This window comes from Canis lupus, chromosome X (genome assembly GCF_011100685.1).
Source record: "Canis lupus familiaris isolate Mischka breed German Shepherd chromosome X, alternate assembly UU_Cfam_GSD_1.0, whole genome shotgun sequence".
Classification (NCBI taxonomy): Eukaryota; Metazoa; Chordata; class Mammalia; order Carnivora; family Canidae; genus Canis; species Canis lupus.
The window spans coordinates 1,353,199-1,375,014 of NC_049260.1; the positions used below are offsets into that span (position 1 = coordinate 1,353,199).

The 21,816-nt window shown below is 54.7% G+C and overlaps 1 protein-coding gene and 1 long non-coding RNA gene across 3 annotated transcripts in view; both read left to right on the top strand.

Annotated features, from left to right (window-relative positions):
- The first annotated feature begins 206 nt into the window (after positions 1-206).
- On the top strand, positions 207-6,558 carry LOC119868347. The gene is made up of 3 exons (XR_005386054.1): positions 207-843; positions 5,088-5,163; positions 5,953-6,558. It is a non-coding gene; the product is annotated as an uncharacterized LOC119868347 (long non-coding RNA).
- Positions 6,559-8,909: 2,351 nt separating this feature from the next.
- Positions 8,910-21,816, top strand: part of CD99 (CD99 molecule) — a 34,790-nt gene continuing 21,883 nt past the window's right edge. The window contains exon 1 of one of the 2 annotated variants that reach the window (XM_038586724.1): positions 8,910-9,041. In XM_038586724.1, the coding sequence (XP_038442652.1) occupies positions 8,975-9,041 (67 nt within the window). In that variant the 5' untranslated portion in view covers positions 8,910-8,974. The remainder of the gene's footprint in view (positions 9,042-21,816) is intronic. The other variant, XM_038586723.1, reaches the window with a different exon arrangement.

A 21,816-nucleotide genomic window follows, 5' to 3' on the forward strand; every position in this document is an offset into this window, starting at 1 on the left:
AGATGCTGGAGCATGCTTGGGCCGGCCGTGCCACTGTGCCGCACACGCTACGGATGTCTCTGTCCCGTGTCCGCTTACAGAACCTTACCATTCCCCATCTCTTGAAATTGGCCATGTATTCGTGGCTACTTTCACAAAGAGACACCGTGTAAGGGATGACTTGGTTTTCTCTCTCTCCTTCCAGAAGCTCACTGTTGGAACCCAGCCGTCACCATGCGAGGAAGCCACGTGGAGGTGCTCTCTGTGACTGTCTCCCCACACTTCTCAGCCGGGGCCGATCGCACGGGCTGGCAATCCGTCCACTTGGACCTGCTGTCAGAAGGGGGCTCCATGCTTGGCTTAATGCTCGGTTGCCACCATTTTTGAAATTCTTTTTTTTTTTTTTAAGATTTTATTTATTTATTCATGACATAGAATAAATATCAATAATAATTGACACTGCTCACAGCCTATTAGGAGAGACTCGGAGACACACAAATAAAGAGACCTAAATCAAACAGCTCTTGTGCCATGGTCTGGGTTTCGGGAAACTGTCGGACAACTCCGTCTGGCCCATCCCCATGACCATCATGGCCTATGTTTGTCATGGGGAACAGCCCACTCCAGGTCCCAGACGCAGTGCTAGCAGCTCACACGGACTGAGACCTACAAACAAACAGGATTCATGCTTCCACTGCAGTTCAGTACTGTCCCCTTATCTGTACTTTGGGAAGCAGATAATCTTCTGGAGGGATCACCAGAAGGTCAGCAGTAGCCTGACGCTAGGTCACAGCGCCTGTGTCGACCACATCACTTCATCACGTGGACATTGTATCCTCTGACGTCATCCCTAGAAGGAGAAGGGTGAGTACAGAAGAGTAAGATATTTTGAGGGAGAAAGACCACGTTCACCTACCTGTTATCATGGTGTTCTAATTGTCCTATTTTAGGATTAGTTATTGGGTTTTGTTGTTGTCGTCGTTTTTCCTTTGTTTGCTTTTTAAGTCGGTTGTACGCACAGCGTGGAGCTCAACAGAGGGCTTGAATTCATGATCCTCAGATTAGGACCTGAGCTGAGTTCAAGAGTTGGATAGAGCCACCTAGGTGCCCCCGATTAGTTCCTCTCAACCTCAGACTGTGCCTGATCGATACAATAAACTTTACCAAAGGTGTTATGTTTAGGGAAAAATATAGCATCGGTAGGGTTTGGTGCCATCTGCAGTTTCAGGCATGCATTTGGAGCCTTGCAATGTGTCCCCTGGGGATGAGAGGATACTCCGCCCCCCCCCCCCTCCGGAAAATTGATTTGCTCTTTATTCTAAGCCAGATGGACTAACCACGAGCTTTAGCTCCTTCGACAAAGTAGTTGTTTGTTACATTATGCAGCTTCACTACATCTTTTGATTTTTGCAGAGGACCCAACTTACGCTACATTTAAGAGGGGAAAAATGTGTATACACCTAAGGATCACACATGAACTTTTTGCCAAATTAATTAAATTGCTGTTTTTAAAATAGAATGGACCACGGACGGGCACAGACCGTGAAGTTTCTAACGTAAAAACTCTGGTTTACAACACATCGTTTATCTTTGGCTGCTGTGAACATTCTGAGCAAAATGCCAGTGGTTTGGAGGCAGCCAAGAGGTAGTGAGGTACAAACAGCCTGGACTCAGAATCAAAAAGTCTTGGTTCTAATCCCAGTCTACCGCTCATGAGCTCCACTGGCCCAGGCAGTTTCCTCATCAACTGAAGTGGGCTATTCAGTCCAATATCCCTACTTCATTGTTTCCTGGTGTGGAAGTAATAATATATATGGCACAAGGATGTCTGGTAAAAGGTACACTTGTTTGTCCATCCATTGATCCATCGAGCCTTCCATCCATCCATCCATCCATCCATCCATCCATCCAACCAACCAACCACTGCTCAATCCACCCAACCAGCTATCTTCATTTGTCATCCATCCATCCATCCATCCATCCATCCATCCATCCATCCAACTATTGTTCAATCCACCCAACCAACTACCTTCATTTTCCATCCATCCATCAATCAATCCATCGAGCCATCCATCCATCTATCCATCCATCCATCCATCCATCCATCCATCCATCCATCCATCCACTTTAACTATCTATCCATCCATCTACTTATGCATCAATCCATCCATCCATCCATTCCCCCACCCATCTATCCACTCACTCATCCATCTACCCATCTTCCCACCTACCATTCTACTGACTCAGGAAATTTCTCTTGAACATGTGTTCAACAGGTACCCAGACACCTCTTAGCTGTTTGCCCGTAAGGAACTCATAGCAGGTCTCCACTATAGACTGGGCTCGACCTCTGGTAACAAAGGCCAGAAAGAAAAAAAAATGGTTTAAATAAGACTGAAGCAAATATGACTTTTAAAAAAAGATACGATGAGAATTTGCTTCTCTTTCCCATAAATGCAGTCAAGAGAGTCAGATTAGGGCTAGTATGGCCATTCTGCAGTGCGACCAACAACCACAGCTGTTTTTTCCCTCTATGTTGTATCATCCTTCAAGAGGGGCTCCCATCTTCTAGGTTACCTCCTTCTCCAGGCTGGCTGCTGGGGCTACAGGTATCATTTTAGTATTCCAGGCAAGGACAAGACAAAGCAGGGAGAGAACTAAAAGGGCCCCTTGCCAGCCATCCATCCATCCATCCATCCATCCATCCATCCATCTTTTAAGGAACTTTTCAGACATTTTCTCCAACAATTTCTGCTTACATTTATTTTTTTGAGCAGAACTTACTTTTTGGCTATATCCAGCTGCAAGGGAGAATGAGGAAATTGTCTTTTAGCTACCATATTGCCAACATCAATAAAATCAAAGTCCCTTATGGAAAAATGTAGAAGGGATATGGGAAGGACAATGTGTAGTCTTGCATGTATAGAAGGTGAATGGATCAATGGATGGATGGATGGAGGTGTACATACAAACGTACGTGTGGACATTTATAGCCATGTGTACTCTGTGCACGTGTCTGTGTGTACGCATGTGCCCTTGTAGGATAAAGGTAATGATAAGAAAGCTTCATTATCTAAATGCTCAGCCCCTCGTGGCAAGCTCATTTTTGTTTTGCTTGCATTCAATCACGTAATTAAGCATCTGAAAGGCAGCCTCTGTGTGTTGGGCTCTCAGCCAGGTGCTGAGATAGAATAAAAAATGAGACTGCTCAAAGACTTTGGGGAGACTCTGATAAACATAAATAAATACACGTAAATCAAGGGCTATTAAAACTAAACACTGCTCTCTGAGGCAGGGCCATAGCTGCTTGATTTCACGGCTGCATCTCTTAGAGAGGGCCCTCAGGTGGTTGTTGAGGGGCTGAGTGTGCTAAGGAATCAATGAGAAGAGGGCTCCCAAGGAGCTTGGGGGAGACGAGGCTGAGGACGGGAGCAGGAGTTGTGTAGGTGGGGATTCAGAGGAGGGACATGCTGAGGGGCTTTGCCCTGGTGAATGCACCTGGCCCAAAGGTCTAGTGCTGCCCAGGCTCAGAGATCAAAAATTAAAGTTTGAAAGTGCAGTGGAGCTGATGTGATTCAGGGTAATCTATAGGCACCAGATTGCAAATGTGTGATTTTCACTGACTAACCGGGAATAATTCACATATTAGGAGATAGTCTGGTGGATAAGATTTGGTGTGACTAGAAGCTAAGAAGATCCATCCATTCACCCATCCATCATCCATCCATCCATCCCTCTATCCTTCCATCCCTCTATCCTTCCATCTATTCATCCATCCATCCGTGCATCATCCATCCATCCATCCATCCATCCATCCATCCATCCCTAAATCCTTCCATCTATTCATTCATCCATCTGTGCATCATCCATCCATCCATCCATCCTTCTATCATCCATCCATCCATCCATCCATCCTTCTATCCATTCATCCATCCATCCATCCATCCATCCATCCATCCCTAAATCCTTCCATCTATTCATTCATCCATCTGTGCATCATCCATCCATCCATCCTTCATCCATCCATCCTTCCATCCATCCATCCCTCTATCCTTCCATCTATTCATCCATCCATCTGTGCATCATCCATCCATCCATCCATCCATCCATCCATCCCTAAATCCTTCCATCTATTCATTCATCCATCTGTGCATCATCCATCCATCCATCCATCCATCCTTCTATCCATCCATCCATCCATCCATCCATCCTTCTATCCATTCATCCATCCATCCATCCATCCATCCATCCATCCATCCATCCCTAAATCCTTCCATCTATTCATTCATCCATCTGTGCATCATCCATCCATCCATCCTTCATCCATCCATCCTTCCATCCATCCATCCCTCTATCCTTCCATCTATTCATCCATCCATCTGTGCATCATCCATCCATCCATCCATCCATCCATCCATCCATCCATCCATCCATCCTTCTATCCATCCATCCAACCATCCATCCATCCATCCATCCATCCATCCAACCACCCATCCATCCATATATGCATCCTTCTTTCTTTCCATCTTATTCACAGGTACTCTGGATTATGTCCAGGTGCTGGGGTTTCAACATATCTTTTGGGGAGGAATCCACAACCCATAACACACGGTGTCAGCTCACAGACTGGGAAAGGTCCAAGATGAGTTAAGTAACAGCACAGTACAGTTTGATGAGCAACCCCTCGCTCTGAAGGAGCCCAGCTTGCTAGTGACCACACTCGGGTGTCCCTTGATGTCTTGCGGTGGACACCCTGAATGCTTTGCTAATATCCACCCACTGCTGTTAACAGTTCACAACTGCCCCATCCAAACAAGTCTCCTGGCTGGAGGCGAGCTGCCAACCCTAACAATTATACCTGTATCTCATAAATAGAAATTTTAAAAAAATTTAAAAAAAAAGGGATCAGCAGCAGTTTGGCACCTGCCTTTGGCCCAGGGCACGATCCTGGAGACCCGGGATCGAATCCCACATCGGGCTCCCGGTGCATGGAGCCTGCTTCTCCCTCTGCTTATGTCTCTGCCTGTCTCTCTCTCTGTGTGTGACTATCATAAATAAATAAAAATTAAAAAAAAATTTATACCTGTATCTCCATATCCACTCCCTAGGGTGCAATGTGGGCTATGGCCAATGAGCGAGCGGCACAAGTGGACAAAGAGCTGCTGGCCCTCTTGGTTCCGAGAGGTACGGTCCACACCCTAGAGTGTCTGGCGGGGTGAGGTTAAGAGTCATCCCCAGCTAACACAAACGCCTGGCTTAGCTCCTTCTCTTGCGTTCCCCGGTCCACACTTTCCGGGACCCTCCCTCGACAACCCATTTGTGAGCGGGTCCTCATCCCTTCTGTGATCATGCATGCACCTCCAGCTTCAAAGTCACCTGGCTTTGGGGTTTTGGGTTTTGGGTTTGGGGTTTGGAGAAGACACCACTTGGGGAAATTGCAAGTAAAACCCTTCCTTTTCCTGTTCTTTGGCTTGGTGGTGTCTTTTGGCTCCTTGGGCCCCAAGGAGGCACCACCCCATGTTGGGTTGCAGTAGGGGACAGAGTCTCCCCCCTCCAGGAGATGGGGACAGCCCCCAGTCTCCTGCAACCCCAGAAAGGCCTCCTTTAGGGACTCCTCCCTAGACAGATTTCCCTTTCTGCAAACTTTTCTTCTGACCGCAGAGGTTCTCTGCCGCCCTCACGCCCTCCGTGCATCCCGTCTTTGCTGCTCTGCTTTTGTAAGTTTCCTTTTCTCCGTCTGTTGGGTGCTTGGGGTCCCCGTTGAGACCCATTTTCCATGTCAGTAAACAGAGCCCCGTGCTCAGCAAAGGATCCTCCCTAGAAGGTGGGAGACGGGCTAGTCCGTAGGCGTGTGCACGGGGACTGTCAAAAATGCTAAGACCTCCATCCTGTCCCGAGTTGGAATCAGTAGGACACATTCGGCAGAGCAAGAAGCCCGTTCCAAAGGCGCTCCCTCTCCCCCTCCCTCTCTAGATCATACCTTACGACCTTCAAAGACGTGCTCTGTGGTGCTTGCATACAGCTCCCGAGGCCGCTTCAATCAATGTCATCTTTATTCTGGAGCTTCGAGCTTCTGGATGTCAGAGCAACTGCAAAAAATGATGGAAATTTTTATTTTGAGCCAAGGAAGGTAGCCCTTAAAAAAAAAAAAAAGGCAAAAGTCAACTGCATGAATTAGAAAGAGAAGTCTTCAGAATGCCTGTGGGTATGAACATAAATTAATGAAAAAAAAAAGAAAGAAAGAAAGGAAGTCAAGGCCTGGCATTCACTGCGCAAGTGACAAAGCATATTTATTCTCGCTGGTGATGGGGATCGAGTCTCTCCGGGATAAAACGGACGCTCAGCCTGCAGAATGTGCTGGAACATTAAGGGTGGTGCGAACAGGGCAGCTGTAGCCGCGGTGCAGCCCGAGGGACAGAGGTGAAAGATTGTTCAGGTTGAGGTTCTATTCTGAAGGTGACAGGGCTGAACTGGAAACTTCCCTGGGTTGGGGAGGGCTCTTTGGATTTTGACTTTGGCACAAAGCATGTGGTTTCCTTCATGCTGCTGCCCTCCTCAAGGTGACAGAATGGCTGCAGCAGCCCCAGCAGCCCCTTGCTGCTCCAGAAGACCCTCCTGTTTGCCGTGGCCCGGGGTCCACACAGTCTCTACGGGTCCCAAGGCTGTGGCCAGGGAGGAGGGAGGTGCGCGCTGGCAGAGTCCAGGCTGCATGGAGGGGCAGGTGCAGAGAGGTGTCTAGACGGCAGGCGTGGGGGCTGAGGGCAGGTGGTCTCTGGCTGGGCGTCAACTCAGGTTGACTTCAGAGGCAGATTATTGGGTTTTCCTGAGAAATGATTCCATTGTCTTCATGGTTCTGAAAGCACAATCTTATCACCGGGTTTCCGTTGGCTGTTAGAAAACAGGATACCTCCGTGCCTCCAGGTGTGTGTGGTCAGAAGGCCTCTAGGTGTCTACGGTCAGAAGGCCTCCACAGGTGTGTGGTCAGAAGGCCTCCAGGTGTGGGGCAGAAGGCCTCCAGGTGCGTACGGCCTGAAGGCCTACAGGTGTGTGTGGTCAGAAGGCCTCCAGGTGTGGGGCAGAAGGCCTCCAGGTGCGTATGGCCAGAAGGCCTACAGGTGTGTGTGGTCAGAAGGCCTCCACAAGTGTGTGGTCAGAAGGCCTCCAGGTGTGGGGCAGAAGGCCTCCAAGTGCCTATAGTCAGAAGGCCTCCAGTCCAGGTATGTGTGGTCAGGCGGCCTCCAGGTGTGTATGGTAGAAGGCCTCCAGGTGTGTGGTCAGAAGGCCTCCAGGTGTGTACGGTCAAAAGGATTCCACAAGTGTGTGGTCAGAAGGCCTCCAGGTGTGTAAGGCCAAGGCCCCCAGGTTCATAGGGTCAGAAGGCCTCCGGGTGTGGGGCAGAAGGCCTCCAAGTGCCTACAGTCAGAAGGCCTCCAGTCCAGGTGTGTGTGGTCAGGCGGCCTCCAGGTGTGTGGTCAGAAGGCCTCTAGGTGTGTGGTCAGAAGGCCTCCAGGTGTGTGGTCAGAAGGCCTCCAGGTGTGTAAGGCCAAGGCCCCCAGGTTCATAGGGTCAGAAGGCCTCCGGGTGCCAGGTGCCTAGGGTCCGACAGCCACCCTTTAAAGGTAAGTGTCCGTGTGGTTGCCCCAGGGGGGTGCAGGATGCCTGCCGCCTTGTAGGTGGCCGTGGGTCACAGCTGGACAGGTGCGGGGAGGCCCGGGGAGAGCAGGGGTCCGGGGTCCTGCGGGGTGCAGCCAGGCGGCCATGAGGGGAGGCGGGTAGGGCGCAGGGTGGCCCGCGGGAACCGTCTGGGCTATGGCCCCCTGGGTCTGGCACGTTCTGTACCCTGAGGGCCCACGGACACAACCTGAGCCAACGCCTCGGGAGAACGTGGATAGTGGACACGGCCAGGCCCCGCCAGAGTCCCTCTGCATGCCAGCTGCTCCCAACGGGAAAGGGAGGGGCTTCCTGGCCCCCCTCCGTACCCCCACCTACCCCAGGTCGGGTGGGGACAGGCTCTGGGACGCCCCCCAGGGAAGCCCCCCTGACGCTGGGGAGTGGGCCACTGCCCCGGCCCGAAGCCCCCACCCGAGCTCCAGGCTCTGTGCCGTCAGACTGGGGTTGGGGTAGGGGAGGGGGGACCGACGGGGGGGGGGGGGGGGGGCAGGGGAGCAGCTTTCCCGGCAAAGGAGAGCCTTTCACATTGTCCCCACCCCTTAGGAGCAGGGAGGAAGTCCTCCCAGTGTCCTTTCTCTTTGCTTCTTCCACGCGGGGGGGGGGGGGGGGGAAGCGTCAGGCGCTGGAGGTGGACACAGGCAGGGACCCCACCTCCTGAGCAGGGAGGGGGCCCGTGCTCCCGCCCAGCCCTGTGGGGTCCTTGGGGGCCGGTAGGCGGCCCGGTGTCCCAGCAGGGAGGAAGGAAAGTCTTGGCCTCCCCATGCCGCCCTGGGGTGTTTGGGGCGGTGGGGGGACCCGCACTCTCCAAGCGGGGAGGGGTCCCGTGTCCCCGCCCGGCCCTGTGGGGTCCTTGGGGGCGGTCTGGGGGCCCCCGGTGTCCCAGCAGGGAGGAAGGAAAGTCTTGGCCTCTCCATGCCGCCCTGGGGTCTTTGGGGCCGGTGGGGGGACCCGCACTCTCCAAGCGGGGAGGGGTCCCGTGCCCCCGCCCGGCCCTGTGGGGTCCTTGGGGGCGGTGGGGGGGCCCCCGGTGTCCCAGCAGGGAGGAAGCAGAGTCTTGGCGTCTCCCGGGCCGCCCTGGGGCGCGAGCGGGGAGGGGATCCCGGGCCGCCCCCGCGCCGCCCGGGGTAGCCGCGCCCCCGCGCTCGCCCCTCCCCCGAGGGGCCCGCCCGGCGCCGTCCGGGGGCGGGGAAGCGCAGGCCGGGGCGGGGCCGCGGGACCCACAGCCCCCCCGCCGGCCCGGCCCCGCCCCGCCCCGCGGGCCCTCCCGCCGCCGCCCAGCGCTCGCCCCACTCCCGGGACCGTCCTGCGCGGCGCCGGGCGCACCATGGCTCGTCGGGCCGCCGTGGCGCTGCTGCTGCTCGGCCTGCTGGGCACCCTGCGGCCCGCCCGGGGTGAGCGTCTGGGGGCGCACGGGGGCGGGCGCGGGGCCCGGGGACCCGCTTCGGGACGCGCGCGGAGCCAGCGCTCGGCGGGGAGGGCCGCGGGGGCGCGCTGGGGGGGCGGCCGGGGGCGCCCGGGGACCCCCGGGCCCTCCCCTCGGCGGCCGGGCGGCCGGGACGCGCGTGCCCGCGGGCAGCCAACGCCCCGGGGACGCGGCCTAAACTCTCCTCCAACTTTTTCCTGGGCGGGTCTTTGCGAAGTCGCCAGCTCCGACAGCTGGCGGCGCTGGGGCCGCGCGTGGGCGCTGGTGCTAGTGAGGCCCCGGGACCCGCGCGCGCCCCTCGGCGCCCCTGCAGCGGCCCGGGTGCGCCCCCCGTCCCCCGGCGCCCCCCTTCCGCGCGCCCCGGCCGGGTTGGAGCGCGCGCAGCCACGCCCTGCGTTCCCGGCCTAAATTTGGCCGAGGCTGTGCGGCCTGGCAGCGGGGCAGCGGGCAGCGGGCAGCGGGGTGGGGGACTGGGGCAGCCGCGAGCGCCGGGCACGTTCTCGCAGGCGGGTGCCCGAGCCGGGGGCCGCGGGAGGGGGGGGGAGGCTCCGTGCGCGCGCGGGGCACACCCGCGTCCTGAGCGGCCGCCCTGCCCGTGCGCCCCCGCCCCCGGCACAGACCCCCCCGCCCCAGGCGCAGGGGAGGCCCCCCCGTTGCGCATGCAGCAGCCGGGCCTGCTTCTGAGCCTTGCGCCTCGTCCACTCGCTCTCCTTTCTAAGTGGAAGTTGGCGTCCCCTTTCTCCCTCTCTCTCTGTCGTCTCTAAAGGAAAGCTCAGATTGTGCGGGGCGTGGCAAGGCTCAAGCCGCCCCCGCCCCTGGGTTGGCTTCTGTCCCCCCCCCCGCTGCCTCCCCCCCCCCCCCCGTGCACCCAGCCAGCCACCCACCCGCTGACTCAGGCCACACGGTGCGCTGCGCAGCGCGCGGGAGCTTCAGGACAGCTTTGCTGGGACCTGGACACATGGTGCCGCCGCGCACCCCGACGGGAGGCCCGGTGGTGCTGGGCATGCTCCTGCTCTGGGGGACCTCCAGGTCAGGGCGGGGCGCGGGGTGCGGGGGGGAGGCCTGGACTTTGGCGCCCTTGGCTCCCTGGGTGTTGCAGGGAGGGTGTGTGGATGCGCAGGACGCCCCGCGCGCTGTGGTGGGTCTGGGGGGAGCATCTTGGAGCACTTCACAGCTGCTGGGGAGGGCGCTTGTCGGGGGGGGGACCCCGGCTGGCTCTGCGGTTTCCCTCTTTCCTCCTATGCAAATACCCTTTTTCCTTTGGCCCTGGCTGCTTTTTATTTTACCGTATTACAACTTAATTAATTTTTTGGTCCCTGGTAAGGCGGTCTCGGTGCTGCTTTCTTTGCAATGCGCCTTCGCCCATCGGTCTGGGTGTCTGTTCCTGCGGTTTTCTTTGAGCACGTCCCCCCCCCCCCACTCGTGTGCCGGGGTTCCAGGGAAAAGCATCACAGATCTGGGGCAGCCCTATATCCTTGGGGGCCCCAGAAGTCATTTCGTGATTTTATTATATTATTATTATTATGATTATTATTATTTTAGAAAAACCCGCAGCTCGGTTATCCCGGAATTACCTGATTTCTATGCAGATAGTGCAACACGGGTGACATTGCTGGGGGCCGCGGGGTGAGGGCAGGAGGAGAGGCGAGCCAGCCTCGTCCCCCCCCAAAAAAGCAGAGAAATGTGGGAGGATGGAGCTTTTTTATTTTTTATTTTTTTTAGGATGGAGCTTTAGTATGCGGTGATGCACACGCCATCCCCCCCCCCCAAAAAAAAAGCAGAGAAATGTGGGAGGATGGAGCTTTATTTTTTATTTTTTATTTTTTATTTTTTTTTTTTTAGGATGGAGCTTTAGTACGCGGTGATGCACACGCCATCCGCTCACCCACCATCCTGGTGCTCCTGGGGGGCTGGGGGGTAGGAATCAGGTGCCCTAAGGATGCCAACGGGTTTCCATTAGGGAAGTGTGTTCTCGGCTCAATTCCGAGCACACTTTCCTACAGAAATAGGTGTTTGGCTCGCTTTGCACGCTGCCCTCTGGAGCCTGGGGACAGACCTTGGCTTTTAACAGCCCGGAGCAGGAGGAGCGCATTTCAAAGTCCTCGGGACCCACCACCCCCCAGGCCGAGATTCCTGGCTTGCTCAAGAGATTCCCATGGGAATGGGAGGCGGGATCCAGAGGGAACGACCCGGAAGAGGCCATTTCACGTTTCACTTGGACGTGCCTAGGGTCGTTTAATTTTATTTATTTTTGGATTTTTATTTCTTGTTTATGTATTTTTTTATTTATTTTTTTGAGTTAGGACAGCTGGGGGCGGGCTGCCAGTGGCCTGTGGTAGCCGAGACAGGGACTCCGCTCAGCAGCCCGCAGCGCCCAGGACGCCGTGGCCTTGGCGTCGGCAGTGTCCTGGTGGCTCCGGTCTCCGCAGCCTGCATGCCCATTTCTGCCCTCCCTCCCTTCCTCCCTCCCTCCCTCGGGCACAGGAAATGGGGTTCCTCGGGTCCGCCTATTTGCCCGCAGGGGCCTGCCCTTTGGGCTCTGATAAAACTTTTAATTGCGCTTTGTTGGCCTCCGTGCTTGGGCTCTTTTCCCGTTCTCGGTGTACGAGGCTGGCGCCTCCTTTTATTATTATGTTTTATTTTTTTTGCATGTCGAGCTATGCAAACACTTGACCTTGGTAGATATTTTCCCCCTTCATCTGGGTTGTCTCTTGGCCACCTGGTCTCGTTCAGGAGTGGATGTGGCTCGGGGAGCCGTGTGACCAATGCCACCTGAGCTGGTTTTCACGCATGGAATCCGGCGCTTTTGTCAGCAGAAGTCTTCCCCGCGGGACACTGAGCAGCCCACGCACGTGGGCGTCGCAGTGTTTCCACCTACTGAGCTTTTCCAACGCTCTGTGGCTTCTTTAAGGGGGAAAAGATTGGTACATACGGCGAGCCCCAAGACTCCTACAGAATTAACTCAGCATCCCAGGGGCACCTGGCTGGCTCCATTGGTTGAGCATCTGACTCTTGATCTGCAATCAGGTCTCGATCGGGGTGGAGGGGGGAGGGCTGAGTTTGAGATCCGACCCACAGAAGGCCTACCTCAAAAAAAATTAAAAATTAAAAAGTCATCATTTCGGCTCGAAGTGGGATTATTTGGATGCCCAGACGTGGGAGGAGTGCTTTTTAGGATGCCCGGCCTTTGTGGGGGTCGGAAAGACACACGGGGCACAAGACATGTCCCTGCGTCTGCATGTGCTTGGTTCAGACACTGGGGCGTCCTTTGATTCTTGCAAGGGATGGTTTTTTAAAGGTCTCGGGAGGACGCCTACCGCGAGTCAGGATTGCTACCAGGGAGCATGTTAAGTCCACGCGGAACAAGTGCCTGCCCACTCTTTCCTGCTGGTGGCATCCGTTGGGAAATCTGTGAGGGGGCAGGAAACGTGTCGTGGGTGGTGGTCACGAGGCGACAAGCCTTCTCCCCACGGGGACGGCTTTGTGACAGAGGTACGAGGGGCAGGAAGCCCCGCTGGGGGCGACGGGCCAGGTTGGGAGGCCCGCCGCGTTGCTCTGGGCGCCTCACGTGGCTCGCCACCCAACACGCGACGCCCTTCCCCGTGTGTGCGGGTGTGTTGGATGAGAGATGGTCACTCTCCAAAGTTCCTGATTACACTGAGTGAATTCATAGGGGGACGGAGCACTTGTCTTTGTCGAGTTTCTTGTTTTTCCGTTGCCTGGTCGTTAGACCAGTTTGGGGAGATGGCACCTGGGAGTGTTTCAGCTTTGTCTCGGAATGACTCAGCCCTGCTATTATCCCTGGTGTGCTCACACTTGCTCGCTGGCTAGTGGGGTTATTAAAATCCCCTACGCAGGAAACCAGAGACTTCCTTTTTCCTGCACCCCCCCCCCTCCACCTCCGAGGCAGAGAGAGGCAGATGCGAGCCATCAAACCAGGGTGTTTTCTCCGGTGGCACCTTGGGACCCACTGGGGGTTGGGGGTGGGGGAACAGGGCGAGAGTTCCCTGTGTGGCCTGAGACCGTTGAAATGAAGAAAACTCCCTGGAGGTGAAAGCACCTGTGTGTTCCTGCCCAGGCCCCGCCCAGTAAGCATCTCTGAGGCTTTTGTTTTTCCTCTGCGTCCAGGTGGGCTGGGCCAAGACACCACCTGCGTTTGTGGCCCTGGAGGGCAGGCAGCAGTGCTTCAACGCCCGTGCCAACCCAGAGCCCCTCCAAATCGTGTTCCTTTCTCTGCTTGGACATTTTGGATAGGTTCCCTCTGCTTTAGAGGTCTTGGATAGGTCTCGTCTATTTTGGGAGTTTTGGGTAGGCCCCCTCCATTTGGGAAGTTTTGCATAGGTTCCCTCCATTTTGCAAATTTTGGACAGGTCTCCTCTGTTTTGCAAGTGTTGGACAGGTCCCCACTGTTTTGCAAGTTTTGGATGGTTCCCCTCCGTTCTGCAAGTTTCGGGTAGGTCCCCTCTGCTTTGGACGTTCTGGATGGTCCCCTCTGTTTTCAAGAGGCGCCTTCACACTGCAGCATATCAGGATCTGCGTGAGGGGCAACACAGTCACTCCAAGCAAGTGCTTTCTGAAATAGTGATTTTAAGTTCTCAAATGAACTGCCGTCCCTGAGAAGGGCGGCTGAAGTACCGGAGGAGAGGCTGCATTCCGATGCTTTGCAAGGCATTACTCATCCTGAGACTATGCGGCCAGAGATTTCTGGCTGCTTCCCTTTGCTGCTGCATTTACCACAGGCTCTGAGTGCTGGTCTGCTGCTCCCTGGCAAGCGTAAGGGCTGCAGAATGGAGGATGCATCCATCTGCCGGAGTGCACCGTGGACCCGTGTTATGCATGGACAAAGAATAAACAGATTACGTTGTCTTGGGGGCAGAGGGTCTTGGAGGCAGGTCCATTTCGTCAGTATGAAGGAAGAACGTTGGTATTGCCAGTTTCCTTCTGAGGCTGTTAGCTGTCTTAGAGGAAGGTGTGGGTTCTGTGCTCAGTGTGAATGGAAACTGTGGTGTTTGGCCCAAACTCAGCACAGAGTGTAGCCCAGGGCATCCCAGCAGGAGGAAGGGAGATGGGAAGGGGAAGAGTCGGCTATGTGAGGCAGCACCACATGATGTGGCAGGAAAGGAACAACACGCTGGGGTCCCAGCGAGCGGGAGGTCATCGTGAACAGCTGACTCTTGCTCAGATCCAGGCTGGACGCTGCGTGAAAGATGAGGCCGTGGCCCCTTCCTCCTTCCTGCTGGGGGGCTTGCGTGAGGACTTGTGGCCTGGCTGGAGAGAGGTAGCACTTGAAGGGTGAGATAGAGGATGGATTGACTGATGACTGATAGGTCGATGATAAGTGATCGAGATAGTACACTTGATGGGTGGATGGATGGATAGGTTGATAATACATGCTGAGAGATAGGTGATAGATGGAATAGATAGATGGTAGATGGATGGATGGATGGATGGATGGATGGATGGATTCATAAATAGATGAATAGGCAAGTAGGTAGATGGATGGATGGATAGAATGGATAGGTAGGTACACAGGTAGATAGATGATATGGTGGATGGATGGGTGGATGGGTTGGTGGATGGATGGATGGACAGATACATAGATGGGGAAATGGATGCATGGATAGATAGATAAGATGGGTAGATGGGTGGTACAGTGGATCGCTAGCTACCTAGATAGATGCGCAGATAGATATGATAGATGGATGTTCGGGTAGATGGATGGATGGATGGATAGATACATAGATGTAGGGATGGATGGATGGATAGATAGATAGATGGACAGACAGATATGATGAGTGGATAAGTAGGTAGATGGGTGAGTGGGTGGATGGATGATAGATGATAGATAGATTGATTGATAGAATGGATGGATGGGTAGATGCAGAGAGGGATAATAGATAAATAGATTGGAAGGATGGATGGGTGAGTGGGTAGGTGGATGGATGATAGATTAGATGGATAGATGATAAATAGATTGGAGCGATGGATGGATGGACGATACATAGACAGGATGGATGGACAGACAGAGACTCAGGTGCTAGACACATAGCTGAGACAGATGCCCCAGCCTGTCCCAGATGGCCCCCAGGAGGTGGACATGTCTCCTTGCTCTGAAAGCAGCTGGGCTCATCCTGGCGAGTCATGAGCATAGCACCGGGTGACGCGTGGGTCAGATTCTCTGCCTCCCAACAAGAGGGAGTTGGCCTGGAGTCGGGGAAGGGGTCGGGGAGCGGGCATGACAGAGAGGAGGATGAGCCTTAGCTGGGCACCCTGTGTCCTGCCACAGGTCAGGAAGCTTCCCCGTCCACCTCCTGGGCTGCCAGTGCGCCCTCCCCTGAGGCCCCGGCCCTGACTGTCCCCAGGTTAGCCCCTAATCCAGGTCTATGTGGTTGCACCCGTGGTGTCTCCAATGTTCTGTATCTGGAACTTCTCGTTATTTTGTCCTCGGCTTACGCCTCCTCCTTCATTCCTGTCTTTTTGATGTGGCCATTTGCCCAGACTCTCAGAAGGAAGAGCCACCCTTCAGTCCTGCCAGCTCCGTCGCCCCCTGTTCCATCCATTAGCAGATCCCATTGATTTCATCTTCTGAGTCTCTCTCTTTTTTTTTTTTTTGAGTCTCGATGCATGCTCCTTTCTCTATTTCTGCCTTGTTTTCTTTTCTTTTTTTTCTTTCTCTCCTTTTCTTTTTCTTCGTTCTTCCTTTTCTTTGTAATTTCTTTCCCCTTCCCCTTCCCTTTTCTTTATTTCAAGACTCACACCCCTACCCCTGACATTTTTTCTCAGATAAATGAAACAGCCCTTAACTAGTGTCTTCCCTGGACTTAAATCAGGCGCTTTTAGGACGGCTGTGGGGACTACTCCTCACAATACTTCATGTTTTTTAATGCTCAAGATAAAATGCATAAAGTTGTGGGGGAAACTGGTTATATTAAACCAATTATTGAGTGTTCAGGTGAAGAAGATCCTGGGCTCAGGGCTGTTCATCCTCCCCCTGCCTGCCTCCCTCCTCTGCTCTCTGTCCTGCTGCCTGGGCGATGGCTGCCATTGCAGACCTGCTCAGGAGCCCTCAGTGGCCACTGGAGGCTTATATCCGAGTTCTGGGGCCTGGCCCCACAGCAGGGACCCCTGGGAGCTTGGAGAAGTCACTCTTGCCCGGGCCTACCTGTGATGTCAGATTTATGTTGGATGGCCAGACCTGGGCCTTGGGGCCACTGGGCTCCGGCATTGGCACCTGCTTGGAGCTCTCCACGTGGGGCTGTGTAGACCACAGAGGGAGCTGCCTCGCTCAGTAATGTGGCTTGACGAGGAGACAGGAGATTGTTGTATGTTTAGTGGAACTGCACTGCACGTGGAACAGAACTCTGAATCCTAGTAGCCAGCGTACCCAAGACCAGTCACTGAGGCTTCTTCACCTCCTCATGGATTCCATGCTCTGTCCATCCATCCCTCTGTGCATGCATTAATCCACCCACCTATCCATCCATCCATCCATCCATCCATCCATCCATCCACCCATCCACCCACTCATCCATCAGCTCATCCATCCATCCATCCATCCATCCATCCATCCATCCATCCATCTATCCATCCGTCCATCCCTCCACCCATCTGTCCATTATTCCATCCATCCATCCACCCATCCATCCGTCCGTCCATCCATCCATCCATCCACCCACCCACCCATCTGTCCATTAGTCCATCCATCCATCCACACATCCATCCATCCATCTGTCCATCCATCCCTCCACCCATCTGTCCATTAGTCCATCCACACGTCCATCCATCCATTCATTCCTCCTTCCATCCACCCGTCCCTCCCTCCACCCATCTGTCCATCCATCCACCCATCTGTCCATTAGTCCATCCATCCATCCATCTATCCATCCACCCATTTTCCACCTACCCACCCATCTGCCCACCCATCCATCTGCCTACCTGTCCATCTATTAATTTATCCGTCCACCCATGCTTCATCTATCCTCCATCATTTATTCATAACTAACACCATTTTTTTTGTTTTATCTAGCTTTATGTGCCTGTCTACTCTCTATCCATCCACCCACTCTCGCATCTACGCACAAGCCCACTCACCTGTCCATCTGTGCGCTTATGCCCACACCCAGGCCCTGGCTCTCACGCATGCCTTCAGGCAGCATAGATTGAACTCCTGGTGGTATCTGAATTCTCTGCATGCTGTGTGCTGGGGGCCCGGGGAGGAGATACCTGGCCCCCATCCTCTCTTCTCTTCCTGGGCAGTAACAAGCAAGACATCTGTTCTGCTGCACTGTGGTGAAGGGGAGCAGCGACCACCCTCCCCCAGGGGGTCAGAGAGGGCTCCTCGCAGGTGGGACCTCCAAGGCCACCAAGTTTCCATGTATAGACAGCCCTTCATAGCAGTGGAAGCCTGACAAAGTGGAGAGAGGACTTCTCAGGCTGGGGGTGTTGATTTTGTAAAGCAAAGCTAGACGTGCAAGTCCGTGGTTCGGTGTCCAGCAGGCATGACAGAGGGCTTCCCAGAGGAGGCAGCATTTTCCCCGGGGCTTTGAGGTATGAATAGGAGTTTTCCTGGCATGCAAAGAAGGGATTGGCGTGTATGGGCAGGGGAGGATCCGAATGAGGACTGTAGGTGATCTCAGGCTATGGTTCTCACTCCAGACCCACAGAGTCCTGGCAGGCTTTGTTGGGGGTAGGGCTTAAAGGTTTGAGGAACACACAGCAACACGTGTTGGGTGTCACAGAAGTTCGGACAGGGCTTCCTCCATAGTGATGGATTCGACCCTTGTGAATTCGCCCGCCCGCTAACCTTTATTTGGAGCTCCCAAATGAGGACCCTCCGGGTTCGGGGACGGGCACAGAAAGTGCAGAGTATCTAAGTCACCGCCCAGCCTCCGGGCCGTCAACGAGCGTCCTCTCCATTGTCTGCGCAGCGCCACGTCTTTTGCATTTTTGTGCCCTGGGCTTGGCAGAGCCGAGGAGTCAACAACAGCGATCAGTGAGGTGTGATGAAGCCGGAACACGCAGAAAACCAGGCGCTGTGGTCGAGTCGCCGGTGGGCACCGACCCACGGCTGCGGGGTCCTTACCCCGTATGTCTCCGTACCCGTAGGAGCGACGGCGGAGCATCCGTGTGCAGCAATCCCGACAATGTGTAGAACGTGCCTTCCGTGACCGATGACAAGGCACAGCAATGAGTGAACGGAAGGTTCGGGTGTGTTTTGGGGTGTCAGGCACAGAGGGTCCTGGCCGGCAGGGCCAGCGGCATCCAGATGGTGAGAAAAGCAGGTGCACAGGTGGCGGCCCCACGTATCAGGACTATGTTGGCACAGCCGCCACGGCTCGGCCCCCGGGGCTGTGAGGGTCCCCAAGACGATGAGCCAGGGGGTCCTGAGGCAGGTGCTTCTGTGCGGCCGGCGAGGTGACACGGCTGAGCGGCGCCACGCGGGGTGCTCAGGGCCCCACGTGCCGCTGTCGGGGTGTCGCCCGTATCCGGTCGCCTTGGTCTTCATCGCTCACCGGCCAGCGGCCGCCAACTGAGTCATTATGCAAGACGGTTCATGCGGTGTCGTGAATTCGAGTGTCTCTGGGAAGCTGGACTCATAGATCCGTAGGGGCGGCGTGGGGGGCGCCGGGGAGACGCCGTGGGTTCAGCGCCCGAGTGTTGCTTTCCCCCCGGGGGACGGGCTGGCTCACGCCGTGGGATGGAGCTGCCCGCTGCCCGCCGTCACCCGCCGTCACCCGCCGTCACCCGCTCGTGCTGTCCTTCTGTCTGCAGCGAATACTTGAGGACAGGTGGATGGGCGGGATGTGCGCCGAGGTGTTTCCGAAGCGATGCGCCCTTCGCTGTCCGGGGGACCGGGCGTCCCGGAGGCGGGAAGGTCAAGTGACACCGCATGCCGTTCGGGGGCACAACGCCCTGCGCCCTCGTGAGCTGCGGGGCTCACACGGGCGCACTCGGGGGGTGTCTGCGCTCCTGGGGCCTTCCCTGTGCCCCTGTGGTCACCCGGGAGGCCCCCCTCCCTGTAGGAGGCTCCGCGGCCGTCTGTGCACACCCACCGACTGTGCACACTCACCGACGCTGCTCCTCCCAGGAAATGCGCGAAAACCTGAGCAGCCCCTCCCTGCGTCCTTGCTGTTGCTCCCGTCACCTTCCCTGACTTGGGTGTCTGTGTCTACATGGACGGGTGACGTCCGCAAATGACACGATCGGCGCTTTCTAGCCTTTACGGTGAATATGTGTCGTGGAGTTTTGTCCTCCTTGTATTTCTGGAATTCATTTCTATTCACGTATTTATGTAATTAATAAGCTCTGTGCAAATGATAACACGTGATCGCGTGCAACCAGCGTCTGTGCTTTATCAGAAATGATCATATTTTAATCCTATGACTTGTTTCTCACATGGTTTATGAATTCCGTGTATAGGTTATAAGTTGCATAATTAGTGACTTTCAGAAACTGTTATACTTTGTTTCACTTGTATTCTGATTTTACTTCTATTACTTGTATTTCATTTTACATATTATTTATAAATGTGTAAGTTCTGTGTATGATCATAAATAACCTGATTTACAGTTTCTATAATTCATCACCGATATTTTGTTCCTATTCAAATTTTATTTCTATGACTTATAATTTATCTATAGGATTTAGAAGACCTGTGTAAGTTATATAATTAGCAATTTGCACAATTTATTTTAAAACATTATAAGTCTTATAAAACATTACATACCTGATGTTTTCTGAGTTCATATTATAAATATCCTGCACATCATAATCAGATGTAATATGCATAATATAATCTACGTGTATGTCTATAATTCATTCCATATTTTACATACAATATTATATTTTCTATATATGAAAAAATATTATTTATTCCAAATATATATCTACCATTTATTCCATGTTCTTTTTTCCTATTTATTTATTTATTTATTTATTTATTTATTTATTTATTTTTATTCTTTATTCCATGTTCTATATAGGATTCTGTTCAGTATATATGAAACAGACATAATTTCTTCTGAATATACACCTATAGTTTATTTCTATTATTCACATAAGTTCCTCATATGAATCCTGTCATTTGTCATTTCTGTCATTTATTATTACGACTATCTCTGTCCTGCTTTGTGTTTGCAATGGTGCGCCGTCCTGATAGAATTTCAGAGAGACTCGACTCTGGCTGGGTTCGTGGACGGAGACTGGGGAGGATGGAGGTGCGGAGTGGGGGGATGGGGAACTGGGGGGATGGGTATCCAAGGGGGATGGAGATCTGGTGAGTGGAGATCCAGGAGGGATGGAGATGCAGGGGGGATGGAGATCGGGGGGGACGAGGGTTGAGGGGGGACGGGTATCTGGGGGGATGGAGATCAGGGTAGACGGGGGTTCAGGGGGGACAGGTATCTGGCAGGATGGAGATTGGGGGGATGGAGATTGGGAGGGATGGAGATTAGGGGCGACAGGTATCCGGGGGGATGGAGATCAGGGGGGATGCGGGTTCAGAGGGGACAGGTATCTGGGGGGATGGAGATTGGGGGTTGGGGGTTCATGGGGGACAGGTATCCAGGGGGATGGAGATTGGTGGGATGGAGGTTCAGGGGGGATGGATATTCAGGGGGGATGGGGATCCAGCATGCATGGGGATCCAGGAGGGGATGGAGATCAGGGGGGATGGGGATCCAGCATGCATGGGGATCCAGGAAGGGATGGAGATCAGGGGCGATGGGGGTTCAGGGGGGACAGGTATCCGGGAGGATGGAGATTGGGGGGAATGGGGGTTCAGGGGGGATGGGTATCCAAGGGGGAAGGAGATTGGGGGTATGAGGATCCAGCAAGTATGAGGATCCATGGGGGATGGGGGTTCAGGGGAGACAGGGATCCAGGGGGGATGGAGATCCAGGCAGGGCTGCATCTGCAGTCCGGAGTACCCGCCCACACGCCCACCCTGAGGGTTTTGGGGACGGCACGTGGCGCAGCCTGTGTCCCCGCATGACTGGGTGATAGACGGTGGGAGGGGCTGCTGGGGAGGTGGTGCCATCAGGGTGACTCATGTGTCCGCTCGGCCGGGGGGAGCCTCGCCCTGCGTGACTCACCGCTGAGTTCCCGTGAACATCTGCAGCTTGGAGGGCTGTTGGAGCCACGGGGCTGGACAGGCTTCCGCGCACAGGGCTCCACTTGCAGCCGGACCAGGGAGCTACGTGCCTTGCACACTGGACACGGGGCCCAGGCTCTGGGTCTGGGTGGTGGCAGACAAACCGGGTGGTTTGGTGCTGTTTTCTCTGGCTCTGTTGGCCCCAGGAGGCAGTGTGGGCAGCAGCGGGCACAGGGGAGCCCGGAGTCCCCTGACGTGGTCGCCCCTGATGTCACAGAGTCAGCAGTCTGGGCTTGCAACGGGTAGACCAGTTGTGTAGACGGATAGGTTGCATTCGGATAGAACTAGATTGGGAGGGCTTCCTGCTGTCGGATCACTGGATTTCCCGACTGTCCCTGGGGGGTTTCAGCTGATGAGGATGTGGCGCACCCCTGGTGCAAACGTCGGCACAGCCTTGGAGCAGCTGGCCTCTGGGTATCCGCACAACGGGCAGGGTGCGGTGGGATTTTGTAGCCTCGTGGGGAGCACGTGATGAGGGTGTGGCTTCGTGACCAGGACACAGGGGTCCCCAGGGGCACGGGGCAGGGAGAATCCTGAGACATGGGGTCCAGGCTGCAATGATGCCAGCTGAAGGCTTCAGGGTCTTGCATGG